This window comes from Carya illinoinensis, chromosome 3 (genome assembly GCF_018687715.1).
Source record: "Carya illinoinensis cultivar Pawnee chromosome 3, C.illinoinensisPawnee_v1, whole genome shotgun sequence".
In the NCBI taxonomy this organism is placed as follows: domain Eukaryota; kingdom Viridiplantae; phylum Streptophyta; class Magnoliopsida; order Fagales; family Juglandaceae; genus Carya; species Carya illinoinensis.
This window is the reverse complement of record NC_056754.1, coordinates 27,083,139-27,106,904: the sequence shown is the minus strand read 5'-3', so window position 1 is coordinate 27,106,904 and position 23,766 is coordinate 27,083,139. Positions and strand designations below refer to the sequence as shown.

General features: G+C 36.8%; 2 protein-coding genes and 1 long non-coding RNA gene across 3 annotated transcripts; 1 reads left to right on the top strand and 2 right to left on the bottom strand.

The window, feature by feature from the left end:
• Nucleotides 1-4,353: 4,353 nt before the first annotated feature.
• LOC122305573 (CASP-like protein 1C1) lies at nucleotides 4,354-5,796 on the bottom strand. Its single transcript, XM_043118167.1, has 3 exons — nucleotides 5,543-5,796; nucleotides 5,337-5,439; nucleotides 4,354-4,757 (listed from the first exon to the last, which is right to left on the bottom strand). Exons 1-3 carry the CDS (start codon nucleotides 5,695-5,697, stop codon nucleotides 4,524-4,526), a joined length of 492 nt encoding a protein of 163 aa, XP_042974101.1. The 5' UTR covers nucleotides 5,698-5,796; the 3' UTR covers nucleotides 4,354-4,523.
• Nucleotides 5,797-11,708: 5,912 nt separating this feature from the next.
• LOC122303994 lies at nucleotides 11,709-16,305 on the bottom strand. The gene is made up of 3 exons (XR_006240882.1): nucleotides 16,010-16,305; nucleotides 15,904-15,931; nucleotides 11,709-12,026 (listed from the first exon to the last, which is right to left on the bottom strand). It is a non-coding gene; the product is annotated as an uncharacterized LOC122303994 (long non-coding RNA).
• A 1,344-nt stretch (nucleotides 16,306-17,649) lies between these two features.
• LOC122303993 (GPI-anchored protein LLG1-like) lies at nucleotides 17,650-19,849 on the top strand. Its single transcript, XM_043115999.1, has 3 exons — nucleotides 17,650-17,945; nucleotides 18,061-18,117; nucleotides 19,203-19,849. The coding sequence occupies exons 1-3, from the start codon at nucleotides 17,858-17,860 to the stop codon at nucleotides 19,559-19,561; spliced, it is 504 nt and encodes a 167-aa protein (XP_042971933.1). The 5' UTR covers nucleotides 17,650-17,857; the 3' UTR covers nucleotides 19,562-19,849.
• Nucleotides 19,850-23,766: the final 3,917 nt, after the last annotated feature.

Here is a 23,766-nt window from a genome sequence, read left to right as displayed (position 1 = left end):
GGGATCATTATACAGAATTTTTTCATTAGAAGGCGTCGCAAAGACAACGTAGGAATTTTCTTTACCATATTCGGAGGCATTCTTAGACAAGGGAAGCATATGAAATAAGTTGTTTGAGCATATTTTTTCTCAATAGTCCTCCTTGACATAACCACATGATATGGGTTCTGCTCTGTGTTCTATCCAACATAGATTTGTTGATTCTATGAATGTAGCCTTGCTACGAGACTACATCTGTGAGGAGATTAGAGCAACTATGTTTTAGATGCAGCCTTTAAAAGCACTGGGCCCGAATAGTATGCCTCTGTACGTTGTTTTTAAAAAAATATTGGCACATAGTAAGTCATTCTGTGACTCTTACAATAATGCACTCTTTAATCGTATCTTTTATTGTGCTAATTCCAAAGAGCAATTGTAAGTACCTTCCTGGCTATAGACCTATAAGTTTATGTAATGTAGTCTATAAAATTATTGCAAACATACTTGCGAATCATTTGAAATTGGTATTACCTCAAGCTGTTGTTGCTACACATTGTGCTTTTGTATCTGGAAAGTTAATTATAGAGAATATTTTGGTTTCATTTGAAATGGTGCATGCTATTCGAAGAAGGCAAAGGCCGTAAGGGTTGTATGCCCATCAAATTAGATATAAGTAAGGCGTATGATCAAGTAGAATGAAATTTTCTTGAAGTTATGCAGAAATTGGGCTTCAGTTAATGATGGATTACTCTTATCATTTTTTGTATCTCTTAGTCTCTTATCATGTTCTTTTAAATGGTGTTTATAAGGTTGTAAAAAATAAAAGGAAACCGGACCATACTAGCCCGAATCGGTCAATCCGGTCCGATTTTGGACATGTCTGATCTGGAACTAGTTTCTGTAATGGCAAAACCAGCTGGAACTGGTCTGGTTCTGGTTCTAGACTTTTTAGGCCCGGACCAGACCGAACCGGTTCTATATAATATATATTTTAAATTATTTTTAATATCTTATATAATATTTTTATATTATATATAATTTATATAGATAATATATATAATAATATAAATTAATTTAAAAGTAAACTAAAATTATAAAACTTTAAATTGAAATTGATAAATCACATCAATATTTTTTTATCACTTAAAATTGAAAAAAAAAAATCCTAAATATAAAAAGATTTGAATTCATATACCAAAGTTGTAAGTAAGATCACTAAAATATTATTTAGCAAAAAAGAAAAAACAATCACTCAAATATTATTACCAAATTTGAATTTATCTACCAAAGTTGAATTTATGTGTATGCATGCATGTATATATGTGTGTGTGTAGATATGTATGTACAATTGTACATATGGAAGTAGTAATTGACCTTCCCATCATCATTGCTATATATGATCATTATATGATATTATCAACCGTGTATGCATATATATGTTTCTTTTTTTATAAATAATTTTTTTTTTTTTTTACAAATTTGCATTTTATTAAAATTGAAAAACCGGATTGAATTGGACTGAAATCGATAAAACCGAATGTACTAGTTTAGGAGGATAACTGGTGCATAATCGATTTTTAAAAAAGCAAAATTAATACATATAGGTTCGGTCCTAAATTTGGTCCAAAATCGGACCAGTTACATTTCTAAGTGTTTCTACTGGCTCTATTTCACCTACACGTGGTTTGTGACAATGTTGTCCTCTTTCTTCTTATCTATTTGTTTTATGTGCTGGGGTTTTCTCTTCTATGTTATGAAAAGTTGAATTGGAAGGTACTTTAATGGGGATACGTATATGCAATCAAGCTCCACGTATCAGTCATTTATTTTTTGTTGATGACAACGGAGTCATTTATTGGTCTAGAAAGTTATGCAACATGATGATCAATTCTTACTATTAAAGTTTCTGACTACTGCTTCGACAATATGAAAATGTAGAAATTGAGACTGTTTCAAGGTGATGAAATTGTCTCAAATGACATAATTGATAATAGTCTTGCATATGTAGAGAGTTACCGGCATGTTAAAGCATATCAGTTGGTTCATAATAAGGTACCTTTGTTGTGTTGGCAGCCCCCTCCACTTGGTAAATGTAAATTCAATTTCGATGGGCTGTTTTTTATTCGTTGAATAAGTCTGGTTTGGGTGCTATATATTCTACGGAATGAAAAAGGTGAAATGCTTATGGCTATGTGTAGGAAAGAGGAGGGTTTTATGAGGTAGAAGAGAATGAGGCCCTACCTGCATTAAGAGGTCTACAAATGATCACATAATTGGGAGTTTCATACTTGGTTCTTGAAGGTGACTCTTTGATTATTGTGGAAGCTGATTGTTCAGATCAGGATCATTTTCCAAGTTATAGTCCTTTGATACAAGAGATCAAAATGATGCTATCTTATTTTCATACCTCAGAGATTGTTGATCATGTTGGAATGAGGTTGCACATCTTTTAGCATGTCATGCACGATTGTGGAAGATGCTCTACAATGATGATAGGAACCTCCTTTTCTTGCCAACAGGGTAGCTGTAGATATTGTTAGGATTTCTAGTGTTTAATTCTCTTTGTTTGTAAAGTTTTCGGCACATTTGATCTGTTTTATGAATAAAATTGGATTTATGTAAATAAAAAATAAACTTAATTTTTTCAAAATGTAGATTGGGTTGCAGTACCAAATTTTAAATCCAGCATTCTATATCCGTATTCGTTATTGGTATGAGCAGGTGGGTAATCTGGTTATCGACCTAGATAAAATTTAGGCTGATAGCCTGCTCCAAAATCGGGTTATTCGGATTTGAGATTGAACCAGAATAAAACTTGCCCTGGTTGAACTAAATTTAATATTAAATTAAATGTCTTTAGGAAAGATTGGCTTGATGCGTTTTGAGTACATGAAGTTGAACCTAAACTTGCACGTATTTCTGTCATCTAGCGAGAAGTCTTGGGTGGGTGGTTATGTCATGGCAAAATTTTCAATATCCCCGAAAGTTCTAAAAGAAATGTTTATCATGAAAATAAAGTGCAAGTCTTCTTCACGCATGGAGGAAATCCAACTTCTTGATCAGTACGCCACTCAAAGTCATCATTCCGCCAAGGTCAGCGGTGGAACCAGAAACTTTTAAGAGGGGGTAACTTTTTTATCATGTGACACGTATATATAAAATAAAAAGAAACTTAAAAGTCGTAAAATAGAACAATATATAAAATTAGATCTTAATAATTTGTTATATATATATAAATAAAATTTTAAAAAATACAACTTAATATATGTTTCAATTTTTTGACGATATTATTTCATAAAATAATATTAATCTATTATTATTTTTATAATGAAATATTTAGAATTTATTTTTTTCATAGAAACTATCAAGTAATCTTTTAAAAGGTTATCTTTAATTCTAATTTGTAAGCTAGTTTATGAAATGTTATGCAAAATTTAAATATTTTCGTGTTACATTAAGTATACAATGTTATAGTTGAGACCTTAAATATATGTGTATATATATATATTTATTTATATTTTTACTCAATAAAGTCTAGAGGATAAAATCTCTCAACTATTTCTTATGTAAACTATCAATCTTAAATGATTTTTCTTATAATTTCACTTTGGATTCTATGTTAAGAAATCTAATATTTTATAACAAAAAAAAAAAAATAGAGATTCATACTAATAAGTTTATTTATTTTTCCTAAACTTAATTTTAATTTAATTTTGGTGAGACCACATCCTTAAAAGTAAATAATATATATAAATTATATAAAATTTCGAGGCTATAGGAAAAAAATTTAGAAAAAGACATTTATAAATATATTGAGATTTTAGAAAATTTTAAAGAACATACGAGGAGTGTAATTTTTTTTTTTTTGGGCCCTAGATATAAGGTAGGTCTGCCACAGGTCAGGGTGTTAAACTTTTATAAAAAAAAAAAATCATAAATTGATATGATTTGATGTGATACGTTAGATTAACTTTACAATAAAAATAATTTTACAATTTAGGTCTGGTTTGGATAATGAGTTGAGATAAAATAAAAGTAAAATGTTGAATAAAATATTATTAGAATATAATTTTTTAACATAATTTTTGTTTTAAAATTTGAAAAAGTTAAATTACTTGTATTTTATTTAAAAATTTGGAAAAGTTATAATGATTAGATTAGATGAGATGATATAGTTTTGCCATTCAAACTAGGCCTTAATGTACTATATTAAACTGTCTCAATTTATAAATTATTTTTGTAAAATCTTAAAATATCTCTCTATAATTAAGACAAACGTAGATTAATTTGCCCGTTATAACTCAAAACATACTGATCCATAAAGTCAGTTAAGAGCATGATGTAAAAAAACAAACAGTACCTATCAAAAAAATAAAAAAAACAAACAGTAGCAGTTCCGATATTGTGTCGCTTAGAATCATTTAACAGAACAGTTGTCACCAAAAGCAAATGGTTAACGTTATATATAATGCTTTATGGCGTGCCTTCTAAGAAAGATTTAGAGCAAGCTGGGTGGAAACCCAGTTGACTTTGAGACCCTCAATCTAAGTATTCTGCTTAAAAAGAGGGTCCCAGACATTGTGGATGGAATAGAGAAGAAGCAACAGATAAATAATGGCTCCAATGAAGCCAGCAATAAGAGCTCCTTTTACTTGGTCACAGTACTTCTGAACTTGGGCACAGATGGGCAGCCAACCTGCAGAAGAATTTCCTTTCTTGCCCACTTCAGCTATTGCCAAGGCTGCTGAAATGCTTGAAGTTACCAACATGGTGAAAACCTGGTCCAAACAATGAATGCATCTGTTATATTATATATATAGCACCATAGGTACTATAATTAATTTGGGTTTCATTAAAGTAAAACCCTACTCCCACCGAGGATACCCACCGAATTTTTGTAATGAATTGCTTTTTATTTTATTTTATTTTTATTCTTTACTTAATGATTAAAGAATTATTTTTTAATGAATTTGTAATCGTTTTATGTTGACAGGCTAAATCTATGAGGTTCTAAGATAGTGTTGTGTCAGATTGAAGAGGGCATTACTGGTACTGTGAAATAAAAGAGCAATGTTAAGAATTCAGGACCACTTTTGCTCACAGCAAATGTTACTCTTATCTGCCTTTTCATATCTGTTGAAACAAGAACTTATGCCAGAAGAGAATCCATCTGGTTTAATTTCTTTAAGAATATAAATGAAAATACAAAAGGCAGGCGTGAACACACATTTTGATCAGTAGTTACCACTATTTCTTAAATATTTGTTGTGCTTGAGAGCCATTTTTGTTGTACCTCAATGGGATATGAGATTACCCAAAGCAAATGCAGGTATAAGACAGGCTTTGTAAACAATTACCACATCCAGGACAATGACCAATCGCCAGAGCAGACTCTTCGAAGGAAGAAAAAGAACCAAAAGCCCATAGACACTAGCAACAGCATTCGCGATCACAAAATACCTATGGTAATGTTTAAATAATCAATAGAAAGAAGAAGAAGAAGATAACTCTGCAAGTATTTGTGTCACAAAAAACTGAGATGGCAATATTTGAAGACACTTACTTGAAAGCTGGCGTGTTGTCGTACTTTGCCTCGAAGGATACAGCATAGAAACTAGCTTTTTCATGGCTAGTGGCCATGACAATTGCAGCTGAAAGAGTGGCACCAAGCGCCATGAGCCGTGCCAGGAGGAGGCATAGCCTCTTTGTCTTGGCCATGGATGATAGCTTAATGTCCACAAGGAAATGGGATTCCAATATTGAGATTTAATGTATGGAAATGTTACCTAGGGGGGTGAAAAAGCCTAAAATTAAAAGGACCCCATACTCGAGAGTAGGAAGGCAGATGAGGGGTGGTGGACTTGTATTCATACTTTTGTGTGCCTTGTTAGTTGAAATTCTCAACTGTCACCACTATTGTCCAGTCATTAGGTTTTCTACTTTTTCTGCAATGTAGACTTTAGGGTATGAAAGGCATGGCCTTTCTTATTTTGGACGTTAGTCTTCCTTGATAAGATTAATGAGATAATTATCATTCGAATCAAGAGTTGGCAAATCTAATGTGTTTGTGGTTAACAATTTCGCACCTACCACCTACCAAGTGTACCTTTGGCCCCGTTTGGATAGTCACATAAGATGAGATGAGATAAAAGAATTTGTGAATAGTAATGAAATAGTTTGAGTTAAGATTTTTGTTGGGTTTAGAGAAATGAGAGAGAAAAAATTGAATAAAAATTTTATAAAGTTAAAATATTGTTATAATATAATTTTGATTTTATGATGTGAAAAAGTTGAATTATTATTATTATTTTTTGTTTTTTTATAGAAATTTAAAAGTATGAAAAAGAAATTTAATATGTTTATGTTTGAGTAATGTTTTAATGTTGAGATGTGATTAATTGTGTATCCAAACGGGATCTTTCATTCCATGCAATTTTATACGATGAGCAGGTAAAAGTAATCAATTTTATATGATGAGCAAGATGAGCAAGTAAAAGTAATCAATTTTATATGATGAGCAAGTAAAAATAATGCATGTCAGGAGCTACAAACCAAATTCAAAGGTGAGCATGAAATTGATGTTTTTGTATGTTTTGAATGCCTTCCACATCTTTGAGGTGCCAAATTATAACCTTCATAGACAAAACGCGATCAATGATTTCTTTAAGATCTTAGAGATATTAGAGAGTTGCAACAAACAGGGAAGTAGAAAAAGGAAAGAGATTCAAATCCTCGAAATAAAAATAAGAAATTATATGGATAGTATAGTATTATAGTATTATTTTGGAAAGTTGTGATGACATCGATTTGTATGATCAAATTGTTCATGCCCAAGCTTTTTGCTTTTTTAGCTACCAACAGAGTCACTTTTGCTTCTCCAAAACTAGGATTGTAGGTCCACGCATGGAGGGTGTCTATCATAGAGGCAAATTGTTGGTGAAATACACAACAATAAAATTAAAATTACAATGAAATTAGAATTGAAATCAAACTAGTTTGTATTGAGATACGGAAATCTCATTTTCTATAAGGAGATTCAAGTCTTCTAAAGTAAACAAAGTTTCATATGAGTTAGTGTAGTAGACCTCTTGATCTTGAATTGTCTCTTCCATAATACAACAACCGAATTGATTTTTATATGGTTCGAATTAATTATGCATAAGTGGTTGAGTCCAACATTTTTGAATGGGATAAAATATTCCCCTGGCCCATATAAACAAAGTCCAGCCCATCAAAAAACACTCATTAGAAGATAGCAGAATGAGAGAGGAAGAAACGACAAAGAAAAGATAAGGAAAGGACAAGAAAAAGAAGATATCAGAAGGAAAATAATAAGGTGACGGAAATAAAAAGAACAATAAGAAAAACAAATCAAGCACGCAAATAAGGAGTGGAATAAAATTATTATTCCTCATCACTCCTAAGGTCAAGATAAAAATGGATAAAGACCAAACAAGAAATGGTACGTTAAAATAGGCACGCTATCACACTGATTCACACTTCTATATTCAAAAAAACGAAGAAGCTTGTAAAAAGTGGTAAAATATGACATTGATCCAAGTCAGAGTATCTAGGATGTCTTGCTTGCGGGCGACTTTGTTCCTTGAGAAGTATGCCATGCCCATAGCAATTGCAGCAAACAAACGAAAAGAGTGAAATTCTTCGGCTTGGGTTTTCAGAAGAAATTTAGGGTTAAGAACGATCACTATCCAGCAGTAACCAGCACTCAATTGGGCTTACAGTGTTGTTGGGCCAATACAGTTCACCCCATAGCACCTATGCAAAATGACATTTTAAGAAAAACTTTGAGCTGTTAATTGGATCGAGTCGGATCATTCTGGGTTATTTTTGAGGCTCCGCTGAGATGTTAAGATTATTTTAAATAATAATTTATTTTTATCTATAAATAATAGTGAATTAAGATATTTGAGTAAATTTTGTGTAACAGAATGGATTTCCATTGAAATATATTTGGATATGTTTGAATGTACGAAGTAAGTTGAGATATATTTAAATTTTTATAGAAAGTTAAGGTTTATTGTTGTAATTATGAAATAATTATTTTTTTATATTTTTTATTAATAAATAAAAATATTAGGAGGAAATTCTTCCATGCATTAAAAAATTATTTTCACACATTTTTTGTTCCCAAAATATTATCTAATTCTTTGCAAATTTATTGTGACGCCCCCAAATCCCACGTACGCACATGGGGAAATCGAGACGTCAAGATGATGACAACATAAGTCACCACCCTATCGCCAAGTGCCAAGTGTGTGTACATGCAACAAGTGTGTAAAAGAAAACATGCAGTGGATAAACAAAGTCATATAGTTAAGTACCAGAATTTTTCTTTATTTAATACAAACCCGTTCAAAACATACATAATAAAATATTACAAGCCACAAATATAGTTTCAAACCTAACAACAAGGCATAAACTTCAACTCAAAACTCCGGTGGAGTCGCCTCCTCGGGCTCAGCCTCCTCCTCATCCTCGACCTCTGCATCAGAATCTACGGTACCAAAATGGTGCCGTAGGTGAGTAAAGATCCAAACGCCATAAGATAAAAATATATTAAACTCAAACAATATGCATGAAAGAAAGCAAATGCACAGATCCCATAAAACCACATTTTTCCACGCACGCCAAAATCCCATTTTGGTCCAAAACATAACCTCGTCATTATCCCTGATAATGGCCTAAAAACCAAACTATCATAGTACTGTAGGCGGGAATCGCAGGCGGGACTCTACCAACATCCCTGCTCACCACCGTCCCTAAACGTGCACCGTAGGCGGGAATTACATGCGGAATTCTACCACTGTCCCTGCTTACTATCATCCCTACGCCGCGTGCACCGTAGGCGGGAACCTCATGTGGGATTCTACCACCGTTCCTGCTTACCACCATCCCTACACGTGCCTCTGACTCGAACCAGTCAGTCCAACCGTTCACATATACCATAAATCATTTCTCGCTTACAAGCCCAGTTTTCATTTTACAAACACATGTACATGCATGCAATTACACAAAAATCCAGTTTTCCATTTTTTAAACATGAACATGCGTGCACTATACAATGCAAATATCAAGGCACAAATATCTCAAACAAATATCAACATCAACCAAACAACTCCGTCCTCAATCCATCCGACCCCCGAACTTCTCGGACTCAGTCCAGAATCAACCAACCAGTTCAATAATTTATTGTAAGAGAAAAAATATATTTAAATCTAAAATAAAATTTGAAAAATACTTACAGCGCTATAAAGTATTTTTTGAAAGCTCACGACGTTGCAAACGGTGGAGAAAAATCAACGTAACAGTATATTTTACACTGTGGTCGTGGGTTATAAATTACCCACTTTCGAACGGGGACAAACCAAGACATGAAATTGATAGAGAATGACCTAGGGATGTTTATGAAGTTAAATGAAGTGAGTTTTGGCCGTGGATGGCGGTGGAAATGGCGGTGGAAGTGCAAAAAGGGGCTGATCGGAGTTGAGTTCGTGGGAGCTGCTCCGACAACGGATCGGGACCTGAATTGGGTGGGTTAGGACGGCAAGAGGCAGGAGATGAAGTGGTAAAAAGATGGTGGCCGGAGGTGGAGCGACGGCGCTGGAAATGACTCAAAACTGTGCAGAAAGATGGGGCTCTAGGGGGTTAACGGCAGCTCGGATGTGGCTGATTTTTTGTGGGGGTGTTCTCCAGTCGGAGGGGGATTTTTCTGGGTGGGAGGTGTCGGCCACGCCGGTCGGACAGCGGTGGTTCTGGGTGGAAGACTGGACAGCGACGGGAAGAGAGGGAGAGAGCTGTGCGCACGGGAGAGGAGAGGAAAGAAGAAGGAAAAAGAAGAAAAAAGAAAAGAAGGAAAAGAAAAAGAAAAGGAAAAGAAAAAAAAGAAAAAAAAAAGAGAAAATAAAAAGAAAAGATGAGGGAAAAGAGATGAGGTCCAATACTCACCTCCGGAGTTCAAAAACTGATCTGACGAAAACAATTTTAAAAAATATAAAACGACTAAAATAAATTAAGAAAAATGCTAACTGCAAGCGGGAGGGGCAGTCGCCGAGCAGTCGGGTCCTACGTGTCCTTAATGAAACTGTGTGCATCGTGGAAAATCTTCTTTCTTCTTCTGTCTCCCCTCTTATCTTCTTCATCTTCTTCCTTTCTTCGTCTTCTTCGTCTCCCCTCTTATCTTCTCCTCCCTTTGCTCAAACACCGTTTCCCTTTCATTGAATCCACTGACCTTGGTAAGCTTATTTCTTATTATTTTGAGCTCAGTAACCGAACTGTCCTGGCATGAGATGCTCATCTGTGTAGAAGAAGATAGGCTACATAAATCTCCAACGTAATTTCCCAAAATTTGCAGTGAGGAAGGGTAGCCCAACTACTTTCTTAGCTGCAGTAAAATTGGGTTTCGAAAGTTTGTAATTCATAAGTGCTTGGAATGAACAAAACCACGAAGCAACGATCACAAATATCCCATTGTATAAATTCAAAGCACTTGACTCTACAATCACAAAAAGGTCAACAAAAATCCTAGAAATAAAGCTTCACAATTTATTTTTAAGGAGTACAAAAACAGAGCCAATAAAGATTCTTAAGCAAGGTCATGAAATGGAGCTCTTTTAGTAAAAAGTAATGCCGAAAAGAACGTGCTTCCAAGTAAATGATCTGTGCAAGAAAAAAACTCTTGAAATCGAGATCATATTCACCCATAGATGCTTCTAAGACTTTGGTTATCCAAAATCCCTAAATCCATGAAACTCTTTGATCCCTACCAGTCATAGAAACTACTTGCGCCAACAAATGGTGTAGGGTCGTAGAAATCACGAAAAAGATTTGACTTTTTCATCTATCCAAGAAGATGACCCACATGAAGACTCAAAGATTTGTCTTTTTCAGCTACCCACTCGAAAATGAAGATGCGAGATCTAGAGACTCATACAAAGAAGAGAGACCCAGAAGAAGAAGACGACCAACTGATTATATTTCTTTCTTGTTTTTGTCTTTTTTATTTTTTACTTTTAATTTAATTGACGTGGCCTGCACGCTTACCCGCGTTTGCATATCCTGACTGACTGTAGCAGGATTAATAAATTAAACACCACATCAAATTAAAATAAAACCAATTAAAATACAATAATTTAAAATAAAAGAAGTAATATATTAATTAAATTAAAAACAACTCATTCAGTGAAAATACACGTAGAAACGGGATATCATATTTATTTAATTTAAAATTTTCTGATTAAATTGAAAAATTGAAAAAATTGATAATTAGAAAATTTGAAAATTATTGATAATTGAAAGTTTCCTAAAATTGGAAAGTTTTCAAGAGTGATACTACACCACCGAAATACCTCATCAAGATCCCTCACCGAACGTGCAAACTTTTTATTTTTTTCAAACATTTTTTAAAATTCTTTAAAAAAATAACAAATTCTTTTAAAAATAATTTCTATTAAATAAAATTAAAAATTAAAAATTAAAAAGCTAAAAAGAAGCCGTAACTTTGTCACACGGCTTGGGCAATCTGGGAGCAGAATGGGGTCGGCGGCATGGAACAGGGCACACGAAGACATAAGGGGACTTACTGACTTAGGGCACACGAAGACATGAAGACATGAGTTAGTTGCTGTCGTGGGCTACCGGTGAAGAGGCCTGCTGGTGGGCCGAATCAAACAATAAAGATGTTGGGCCGTATGGGCCATAAGCTGTAGAAGTTATCCTTTAAGTAAACTGTAAGGGCCTTTAGCCCAATTAGATTAAGGACTTTTTAGTAAAATACATATGGTAGTACATAAGGTCTCTGTAGGAGATTTAACCTATCATCTGGAATATTCTACTGTTCATCGCTACTGTGGAGGTCCTTTCCCTCGAAGAAAGTGTTGCTATTGCCGTGAGGCTTTTATCAATATTACAGTCCCTTATACATTCCAATATATTCACTACTACTATTATAGTCTATTACAAGTGGTATCCAAGAGCCCAGATCCTACTATCCTGAAACTCCAATGGCTGAAGGCACTAGATTGAAGGACCTGCATGAAGGGTTTTCATCATTCAAGAAATCAACTGAAGCATACATAAAAAATTCTGAATCGCAATTTACCAACATCAGTATTGAGTTGCAAGCAGTCCGAATGCAAATGGAAACCATGATGCACCAGTTTCAAGCGTTCGCTTCTGAGATGCAAAAATCACATGCAAAAAGCAGTAACCATGGAGAAAACAGTGGACAACACATGCTACCTCAAGCGGGTGACATACAGCCCAGATCCGTACGAATTGACTTTCCAACCTTTGATGGGGATGATCCACAAGGTTGGCTGTACAAGGTAAAACAGTTTTTTGCATTTCACAATACTTTACCTCACCACCGTTTACGTTTGGTATCATTTCACATGGTGGGTAAGGCTTTGGTTTGGTTTCAAGGCCTTGATGAGTCTGGTTTGTTAACTGAATGGGATGATTTTGTGAATGCTTTACTGATCCGTTTTGGCCCTAGTAGCTATGATGATCCGGTGGAACAAATTACTAGACTAAGGCAGATGGGTTCGGTTGAGGAGTATAAGACTGCCTTTGAGCTGATTGCCAATAGGCTAAGGCGTTTGGATGAAAGTGACAAACTAAGTTGCTTTATCAGTGGGTTAAAAGACGATATCCGTTTGACGGTTAAAATGTTTAACCCTCACACACTACTCACAGCTTATAGGCTGGCTAGAATTCAAGAAGAAAAACTATCCCTCCATAAAAAGCCAAACCCACGACCAAACCTGTTCCAAAATGTTGAACCAGCCTCATTCAAATACCAACCACCACAGAATCCCAACCATTCAGAAAATCACCAACCATATAACAAGGCAATAGTACCAGTGCAGAAAATCAGTCCAAATCAAATGAAAATAAGAAGAGAAAAAGGCTTGTGTTACCATTGCGACTGGAAATGGCACCCGGGGCACCGATGCAACAACCCAAAACTTTATTTAATTGAAGAAGTTGTAGAGGAGGAGGAGGAGACAGTGGAAGACACGGGTCAGTGTTATGTCCAGATTGACAAAGAAGGTGTGTGTGAGGTCAAAAAGGACATGCAAAAGACTCCAGAGATTTCCTTACAGGCTATTATTGGCTCGTTGGGCCCAAAGACTATGCGGGTGAAGGGGAAGATTGGGCCTAAGTGGGTTGTTATTCTCATTGATTCGGGAAGTACCCATAATTTCCTGGATCCATCAGTGCTCTCAAGGGTTTCCATACCCATAGTAGCGGAGGATAAGGTCAGGGTTAAGGTGGCTAATGGGGAGTTAGTAAACAGTGAAGGTAAGGTGAAGGGAGTACAAGTGGGGATTCAAGGAGTTGAGTTTTTACTTGATATGTATGTTTTAGTGTTGGCTGGTTGTGACATGGTTTTGGGTGTCCAATGGTTAATAGGATTGGGGCCAATCCTTTGGAATTTCAAGGAGTTAACTATGCAGTTTACTTACCAACAGGCTGTTGTGATTCTTAAGGGGCTCACGGGGCACAAATGGATTGAGGAAGGCTCCATTCAAAACTGTAACAGCATGGAGAAAAAAGGGGTCATGCTACAACTCATCGACAACTCCAACCAAGTCACACCAACCCAAATCCCAAGCAATATACAGAACCTACTCAACCTATACACTGACATTTTTGCCACCCCAAAAGGCCTACCCCCCAACCGTTCCCATGACCACTCCATAACTTTACAACCAGGTACAACACCCATTTCTGTCCGCCCATATCGCTATCCATATTTTCAGAAAGATGAGATTGAGAAGATTGTTAAGGAGTTGTTGAGCTCGGGTGTGATTCATCCTAGCCAAAGTCCTTATTCATCTCCTGTGTTGTTGGTAAGGAAGGCTGATGGCACGTGGCGGCTGTGTGTGGATTACAGAGCATTAAACAGTGCTACTGTTAAGGATAGATATCCAATTCCAGTGGTGGAGGAACTGTTGGATGAGCTACATGGAGCCAGAATTTTCTCTAAACGTGACTTAAGGTTAGGTTATCATCAAATCAGAGTTAAACCAGAAGATGTCCCAAAGACTGCCTTCCGCACTCATGAGGGTCACTACGAGTTCTTGGTCATGCCCTTCGGGTTGACTAATGCCCCCTCAACGTTTCAGAGTTTAATGAACCAGGTTTTTAAACCCTTCCTCAGAAAATTCATTTTAGTTTTTTTTGATGATATATTGGTTTACAGTCCAGATGCAGCAACCCACCTGGGCCATTTAAGGGTCACTTTTGACATGTTACGGCAGCACCAGTTGTTTGCTAAACTCAACAAGTGCAGTTTTGGGTGCGAAGAAGTTTCTTACTTGGGCCATTTAATTTCTGGTTATGGTGTAAGAGCTGATCCGGAAAAGATCAAGGCTATGCTAGAATGGCCTAATCCACGGTCTGTTAAACAGCTAAGAGGTTTTTTAGGCCTCACGGGATATTACCGAAGATTCATCAAAGGCTATGGAGCTATAGCTGCCAGGTTGACTGACCTCTTAAAAAAGGAGAAATTCCATTGGAATGAAGGAGCCCAAGAGGCCTTTGAAAGACTCAAGATAGCAGTAACCCGACCCCCTGTATTGGCCCTACCAGATTTTCAGTTTCCCTTTGTGATTGAGTGTGATGCCTCGGGTGAGGCGATTGGGGCTGTGTTAATGCAGAAGGGTAGACCCTTGGCTTATTTCAGCAAAGCCTTGAAGGGAAGAGCGGTGGGGATGTCTACGTATGAGAAGGAATTTTTAGCACTAGTTTCAGCAGTGCAGAGATGGAGGCCCTACTTATTGGGACAGGCTTTCGTGATTAAGACTGACCATCAAAGTCTTAAATTCCTACTCGATCAACGAATAGGAACCCCCATGCAGCAAAAATGGATATCTAAGCTATTGGGCTATGACTTTGTCGTGGAGTTTAAAAAAGGAAAGTAGAATGTAGTAGCCGATGCCTTGTCTAGGCAAGGGGAGGAAGCTGAGATAACCTTGTCACTCATTTCATTACCAACTTGGGACTGGATAGAGGATATCAAGGGGCATTATGGAGAAGACTCAAAAGTGCAAGAATTATGGCAAAGGCACCAAAAAGGGGAACTCACTAGTCCCTATACTGTCAAGAATGGTATGATGTTGTACAAAAACAGGTTGTACATCCCAGCTAATCAGGGCTTAATTCAGAAACTCCTGGAGTTAATTCATAGCAGCCCTATGGGTGGTCACATGGGATTTGATAAAACCTTACACAGGCTAAAAGTGATTTCTATTGGCCTGGACAGAAGGCGGATGTGAAGGCTTTCCTAAAGAATTGCAACACATGTCAAGTGGTGAAGGTAGATAATACTCTCCCTAGTGGACTTTTACAGCCCCTACCCATTCCCTCAAAACCATGGACCGATATCACAATGGATTTCGTCGATGGGTTGCCTAGGTCGGAGAGGTTCAACTCTTTATGGGTTATTGTGGATAGATTTACAAAATATGCTCACTTTGTACCACTCTGTCACCCCTACACAGCTAAGGATGTAGCGAAGCTATTTATGAAACATGTATTCAAGCTACATGGTATGCCAAGCTCGATTGTTTCCGACCGAGACTCCACTTTCACAAGTAAATTTTGGAAGGAATTATTTTCTTTGCAGGGAGTGCAGCTGGCTTTCAGCACAACTTACCACCCTCAAACAGACGGGCAAACAGAAGCCGTTAACAAATGGGTTGAGAACTACCTAAGGTCTTATGTCGGGGACAAACCTAAGAACTGGTCTCACTGGATTGAATTAGCCGAGTGGTGTTACAACTCAAGCATGCATGCATCTATCAAACTTACGCCATTTGAAGCATTGTATGGCTACAAACCTCCAAAACTGACATGCTATGTACCAGGAACCTCAAAGTTAGAAGAAATAGAGGTTACCTTGCGTGACCGTGAGCAGCTGTGGGTCCTGTTAAAGCAAAATCTCATTAAGGCACAAGATAGAATGAGTAAATATGCTAATTTGAAAAGGAAGGAACAAACATACCAAGTTGGAGATTGGGTATTTTTGAAGCTCCAACCGTATCGGCAATCGTCCCTCACTACTCGGCAGAATCTCAAACTCAGTCCAAGGTTTTATGGACCGTACGAGGTAGAGCAGCGAATCGGAGAGGTGGCATACCGTTTGAAGCTTCCGGCCACTGCACAGATCCATAACGTGTTTCATGTTTCCCAGCTGAAACTGAAACTCGGTCAAGGGGCTTTACCCATAGCAACCCTTCCTCCTGTAGACAAACAAGGAGCCATTAAAGTGGAACCGGCTGAAGCATTAAACCGGAGGTTGAAGAAGATGAAAAACAAACCGGTAGTGGAGATCTTGGTCCGTTGGCATGGGCAAACTACAGAGGAAGCTTCTTGGGAGAATTACCATCAGCTTTGTGAAAATTTTCCCCACCTTGTGGGCAAGGTTTTCTGAAGAAAGGGGGAGTTGTCACACGGCTTGGGCAATCTGGGAGCAGAATGGGGTCGGCGGCATGGAACAGGGCACACGAAGACATAAGGGGACTTACTGACTTAGGGCACACGAAGACATGAAGACATGAGTTAGTTGCTGTCGTGGGCTACCGGTGAAGAGGCCTGCTGGTGGGCCGAATCAAACAATAAAGATGTTGGGCCGTATGGGCCATAAGCTGCAGAAGTTATCCTTTAAGTAAACTGTAAGGGCCTTTAGCCCAATTAGATTAAGGACTTTTTAGTAAAATACATATGGTAGTACATAAGGTCTTTGTAGGAGATTTAACCTATCATCTGAAAATTTGACTGTTCATCACCACTGTAGATGTCCTTTCCCTCGAAGAAAGTGTTGCTATTGCCGTGAGGCTTTTATCAATATTAGAGTCCTTTATACATTCCAATATATTCACTACTACTATTATAGTCTATTACAAACTTCTCTTGGGAGTAGAGTTTCACCCAAGCCCAAAGTCACACACCATCTCCCCCAAGCCCTACCTCATGTTGAATCCGTCTTTCAGACCTGCACTCTCGCCCTCTTCCTCCCTTCTCAGAAACCCAATTAATTGAGAAAAAAAGGGCAATTCAATTCCGTATCTGCTGCCTCTTTCCGGGATCGTCGAAGAATTGGTGAAATCAAGAAATTGGGTATCGCTGAACACAACGGATTCGATATGAGAATCGCCACAAAGACCCTCCAAGAGACTACCAAGAGTACACCTCGGGGAAAGCATTGCTGTTGTCCGAGCTCAACGCTGGTTTATCGCCGGAAACTGCGAAAAACATCATCGATCGAGCTCAAACCGGGATCGGTCGTGCATTTGGAACGGGCCTTGCAGCCCACGAACCGGGTTGGCGTGCATTTCGAATACGGGCATGTGGATGGGAAGGGGAAGACGGAGGGGGATTCCATGTGTGTTAAAAGTAAAGACGGGCATGGACGGGCAGGGAGTTATTGAGTTGATGTATTTGGTGGCATGGTGCCCAAGGGATTTATGGCGGTGCACGGGACAAGTATGACGTTGGCGGATGCCAGATGGTGTATGATGAGGTGAGACGAGGCGAGGGGATTGAAATGAAATCGGCAGAACGTTGTGACTCAATTCGAGGAAGTTGGGCAGAAACTAACTTTTAGGTAAGTAACGTGGTTAGGCTGTAATTAACCCTTTTTCTACTGTTACCAAATGCCATTTACCCACCGCAATATTCTGCAACTTTTTCTCTCCTCCCTTTCTCCCTCCGTATCTCCCTCTGTCTCTGTCTCCACAATTGCCACCCACAAAAGCAAAACCGCTAAAAGAAAAAACTTTCTCACCAACTGTAGGGAGGCGGAGATTGAGGCCTCCACTGACCGCTCTCCAAAGAAACCATTAGCAAAAACATGGCTTCTTTGAATCATTTTCTTTGTTTCTCTCTCTTTTCCTTCTTCCTCCTGTCAAGCTTGGCCTCCTCTTCCACGTTTCTTTCCAGTATTATTCTGTTCTCTTTCATTTGCAAAAGAAATCGATCTTTCTTTTTGAGTTATATTAGTTGTATCATTATTAATAGTGTTCTGATTCGTTTTTCTATTGCTCGACGTTTCAGATGAATTACTTGAGTTTCATGGATCCACTGGCCGTGCCCTCCTTCAGACGAAAAAATGTATTACTTTGTTTCACTATTCCTCTTTTGGTTTATCTTTTTCCTCCATTTATGTTGGCCGGAATGGCTCTACAGCCACATATGGGATCCCAGGCAGTGCAAAAACAATTTTTTTTTTTTTTTCTCTTTTAAAAATTTTTTTATGTATTTTTTTAATACTTTTAAATATATATATTTTTTTATAAATTTACAATATCATTAACAAAACTACCTTAATGCAACTGAAAAGGGTGTGCTCTACTGTTACACTAATGCTTGGTACACAACTTTCCTGTGTTTGCATCACGGTTAAATTGTTGTTAAATAATGTCGATGATGCGAGACTTTTTTCGTTTTTATTTCCATTTCGGTTTGATTTACTCCTTTAGAGCTTTAGAGTTGTTTTTATACGATTTTATCATCATTATTGAAGATGGAAAGAGGATGCACACGTATGGTTGCTTTTCAATCGTTTTATCCCTTAAAGCGAAAAATCTGTGCATTCTGATACTTCAAAGATAGTTAACACATTCCTACGCCACATATCTATTTTTATTTTTTTATCTTTTTATTTTCTTTCTTAATGAGTATGTGATGTAGAAATGATGAATAAAATAATTCAATTAGTTTAATATGAAAAAAAAAAAATAGGTATGATGTGTTGCAGCTGGGTAGCAAAACCCTTTGTTTTATCGGTGAAAAATCACCAAAATTTCAAGTTCCACCTAAAAGCTAAGGTCTTTAATTTTTTCAAAAAAAATAAAATTCATTTTGATATTTTCTCTCAAGTAGTCTACTGGATTGGCGAAATCAGTTAATATATCACTTTTTTACAATTAAAATAATATGTCATATATGTTAGTTTGTCCTTTTTTTGGAAGAAGTACTTGCAATAATTTTGAGGGGAAAGAAAAGTACTTGCAACAATTTGTTCTGAACGCTTTGTATGTCTTTCATTTTGAGACTGCAGAGAATGAAAAGAAAAGGAAGGAAAAACAATTGAAAGCAAATACAGTATAAATTTTGAACTTATAATGCTGTGCTAGCACGATTGATTTATCTGTGGAAGGGTTGTGGTATGAGATTTTATGTTTCACTATGTGCAGCATGCAGTGTAAACTTTGAGTCTCAGAACTATACAATCCTCACCAGCGGGTGCAAAGGACCCCAATACACACCAGAGGCTTGTTGTGGTGCTTTCAAGGACTTTGCTTGCCCTTTTGCCGATGCAATTAATGATCTGACAACCGATTGCGCTTCTACCATGTTCAGCTACATCAACCTCTATGGAAAATACCCTCCGGGCCTGTTTGCAAACCTGTGCAGGGAAGGACAACTTGGACTTAATTGCACCAATGTAGAGGAACCCAAAGAGAGGAGCAATGGAGGTCAGATGGCTGCTACACAGTCCACACTGGTAATGATCACAGCTTCCTTGCTAATCTCATTCTTCCATTGGTTCTGAGGGACAAAATCTGGATAACCGCTCTACCTGTATTTATTGATCTATTATCCTCCATCCTAAAATATAGTTGCCTCAAATCTGGCTTCCTTGTGGGTATTCTCCATTTTGTAAGCCAAAGTTGGTACATTCTACCATAACGTAATTGTTTGTGCACACATAACTGTGAGCCTGTTTGAGTGTGACATTCATAGAAGAGCTTTGAACTACTTTTGCTGGATTTCTCATCTTGTAAACGAGAGTCTAATTTAATTTCTCCTCGGAGAGATATACGAAGACATAATTAGTTTATTTGTTCAGAGCACTGGAAGGTTGGTTTATTAGATATCCCGTTCTGGAATCTGGATATAAACTAGAAAGTTAAATCGAGCATCAGGACTGGGTAAAACTGGTCCGGTTTATGCAATTTAAAAGTCCTGATCTTTGAGCACATTACAATATCATTATCTTTTCGGGTCAATTGACATGCGGGTGCACTTGATTACTTTTGAGTTTTGAAACGTAGCCTCCAGTGGTTATCATCTATATAATTAATATTGAGTGATGTCTTTTACCAATTGGTATGGGCTCCATAACGGAACAGTACGTGACATGCATATGCACCATTCATAGTTGGTGCACCTGATCTTCAAAGTTAATGGTGCACGGCTTTCTTTTAATCAATATATATGGAAGAATCATGAGCTACGGTTTCTGATATTTTATAGTATTCCTAAGCAAGGACCGCTTTGACTGGATACTTACAGTAGTTGGCACTATTTACGAATTATTGAATCAACAATAGCACCTACGTCGGGAAATTATTTCTGGGTTTGATTTTGACGAAAAGATAGTTGTATGATAATTTTTTTTTTTTTTTTTGAAGAAAGCAAATTTCATTAAATTAAAAGATGATACAAGTTAGAGAGGGTGGAGTTTCTCAACAAATTCTCCAAAATAACAACCACAATGCAAACGAGGTGGAAAAAAGAAAAAAATGGGTTTTGAGACTAATTTCTTAGTCTCTACCCAAACCCTACAAAGATGGTATCGTTTTAAAAGATGTTTTGAAGGTAAGCCATTGCCGGAGGCAGTGTAAGCGGAAGCACTGTAGTTGAAAGTTTTGAAGTATTTGTTGGTGAGGTCTTTAGTCTCTTTCACAAGATCACCGGTTAGGGAAAGCAATAATCTGAATAAACTAGCATCGGAAGGGCAGATATGCACTGGCCGAAAAGCAAACCCGTGCCTCTAGAGTGGCGCGTGAGAACCACGCGTCGGTGGGAATGAAGAGAGGTCAAGCCAATCTGAAGGATCAAAGGGTGACGATTTTGCTGGTATGGCGCGTGTACTAGTGGTGTTGTCGGAGCGCAGTGGCGCGTGAGGGCCATGCACGGAAACAAGTCGCGCGTGAGGGTCACGCGCCGACATATTGGGTGGGCTTCTGTATCTTTCCAGTAGATCGGCAGAAGGCGAACGTCTTGGTGTGGCGCGTGTCAATTGTTCATGGCCAGAAAGTTACAGATCTGAAAAAATCTGAACCGGTGGAAAAAACCTACCATATAAGCATATTCACATATAGGTAGCAGAAAAGGAACCGAAAAGGAAAGCGAGATGGAGAGAAAGGTGGAACCGAGACTCACACCTTCCTCACCGGCAAAACTGAATGGAGAGATTTGTTTTTTTAGAGAGAAGTCAGAACTTCTCTTTCTAAACTAAAAGGAAAGTGCTTCTATAATCAATTATAGTTGTATGATAATGATTAGTGGAAAAGATACTTTTATTTATGCCACTCTATTTTCATTTCCACTACTTTCACTAGCATTTATCTTCCTATCAAATAGGGAAGAGTGAGAAAATGAAGTATAAAGCCAGTGGCGGAGTTAGGAATTTACTCTATGGGGGCTAAACAAAATTAAAACAATGTATATAACATATTTTTTGTTCTACTTTTATACAATTTTTTTTTTTTACGATATATAATAATCTGATATGAAGATTTACGATAAAAATAAAATACGTTTAATACAACTTATATATTAAAAAAATATTTGATATGTCAAGAACAATATAACATTGAAATAATATCAAGAAATTCATACAAATATATTAAATAAAAAAAATACATAGTGTCTAAAATTGTAAATTGCGTTCTTTTAAACAAACAAAATCATCAAGTATTGAATCTAAATCAAAATTCTTAACTATTTCTCTTTCAATATAGATAACTAAATTATTTGATAAGAATTCATCTTCAATCTTGTTGCGAAACCTTGTTTTAACAATCTTCATATCTGAAAATGCTCGTTCACTGGTTGCTGTAGATACTGAAAGAGTCAAAATTAGACGAATCAATTTGTCAATAAGATAGTATATCTTTGATTTTTCTGTCTCTACCAATCTTCGACATAAATTTGCAATGGCTCTCAAATCTTGAAACTTTGGATTGCTAAGCACATCAACTTCAAAATGCTTCAATTGAAACCTTTAATTGATTTTCTCATTCTCAGAAAAATCAAGAGGATAATATTCTTTTGCAAGACAACATATATCATCAATATTAAAGGATTTATACCCATCCGTTGGATTTAAAGCTGAGCTAAGGGTTAAAAGCTTTGTCGTTCTTTCACCAAACTTATTGTCAAGCTCTTGCATTTGAAAATCTATAGTAGCATTAAATATTTCAAAATGATAATGATGCTCTATCGTAATATGATCTCGTTGATAACGACCACTACCTTGTATATAATGAGAGCTCAATTCTGGGATGTCAATATGAAATTTCTTGAAAAAAAAGACAACATTCTCAAGTAGATTTTCCAAACCTTCATTTCTCAACTTTTGAATGAGTCATTTTGTAGTAAATACCATATTCATGGCATTCAAAATATCTTGAGATTTTTGTTGCAAAACTTGACAAAGAACATCAGTAATACCTATGATTTCCTTCATTAAATGTAAAATAAATATGAATTGAAATGAGGTAATTATTTTATAAGCAGCATTTGCATCCCCGCACTGAGAGTAAGTGGATTCTTCTTTTATTATGGTTTCAAGCATCGAGCAAGTAGCTTCAAATATTTGCAGTAGACTATAAATAGAATAAAAATGAGAACCCCAACGAGAATCACTGGCTTGTTTGATAGTACCAATTTGGTTAACTCATTTTTCACTTTCAAGTTCATCAATGACTATCATATGTGCAATATGTGTTGTCTGAGCAGTTTACAATTCATCGTGATGTTTACATGAAGCGCCCACCATATTGATAATAAAGTTTAAATTTGAAAAAAACTCATGAAATAAACCATCTATCTAGATGCAGCAACTAATGCTAACTGTAATCGGTGAGCAAAACAATGAACATAGTATGCATATGGGCAATCTTTAAGAAATAATGCTTGCAATCTGTTCCATTCACCACGCATATTACTAGCACCATCATATCCTTGCCCACGAATATTTTGAATATCAAGATAATGATGAGAAAGAACTGCAGATATTTCATTTTTTAGAATCAATGCCGATGTATCTTTAACATGTACAAGATCAAAAACTCGTTCTTATATAAAACCATCAACATCAACAAATCTCAAGATTACAACCATTTGCTCCCTTTTAGACTCATCTTGTGTCTCATTAACAATAATGCAAAATTGAGAATTTCCAACATTTTCACGAATTTTATTTCTTACTTTCTTTGCATGAACTTTGTGATGATCCGTTTTTACGTGTATTTTCACTGAAGGAGTGTTTTTAATTTAATTAATATATTGGCTCTTTTATTTTAAATTGGTTTTATTTTATTTGATGTGATGTTTAATTTATTTTAGTCGTTTTATGTTTTTAAAATCGTTTTCAACGGATCAGTTTTTGGATTCTGGAAGTGAGGATTTGACTTCATTTCTTTTCTCTCATCTTTTCTTTTTCTTTTCTCTTTTTTCTTTTTCCTTTTTCTTTCTTTTCTTCTTCTTCTTTTTCCTTCTTCTCCTCCCGCACGCCCAAATCTCTCTCTTCCTCTCCCCTTTGCCGTTTTGGCTTAGCCACCCAGACCGCCGTCGCCGGCCGACGTGGCCGAAACCACCCCCGCTGTTCGGTCCCCCTCCGGCCGGTGAACACCTCCACCAAAAATCTCCTCCATCCGAGCTGCCGTTAGCCCCCTACAGCCCTTTCTTTCCGCACGGCTTTTTGCCGATTCCGGTGCTGTCGCTCCACCTCCAGCCACTACCTTT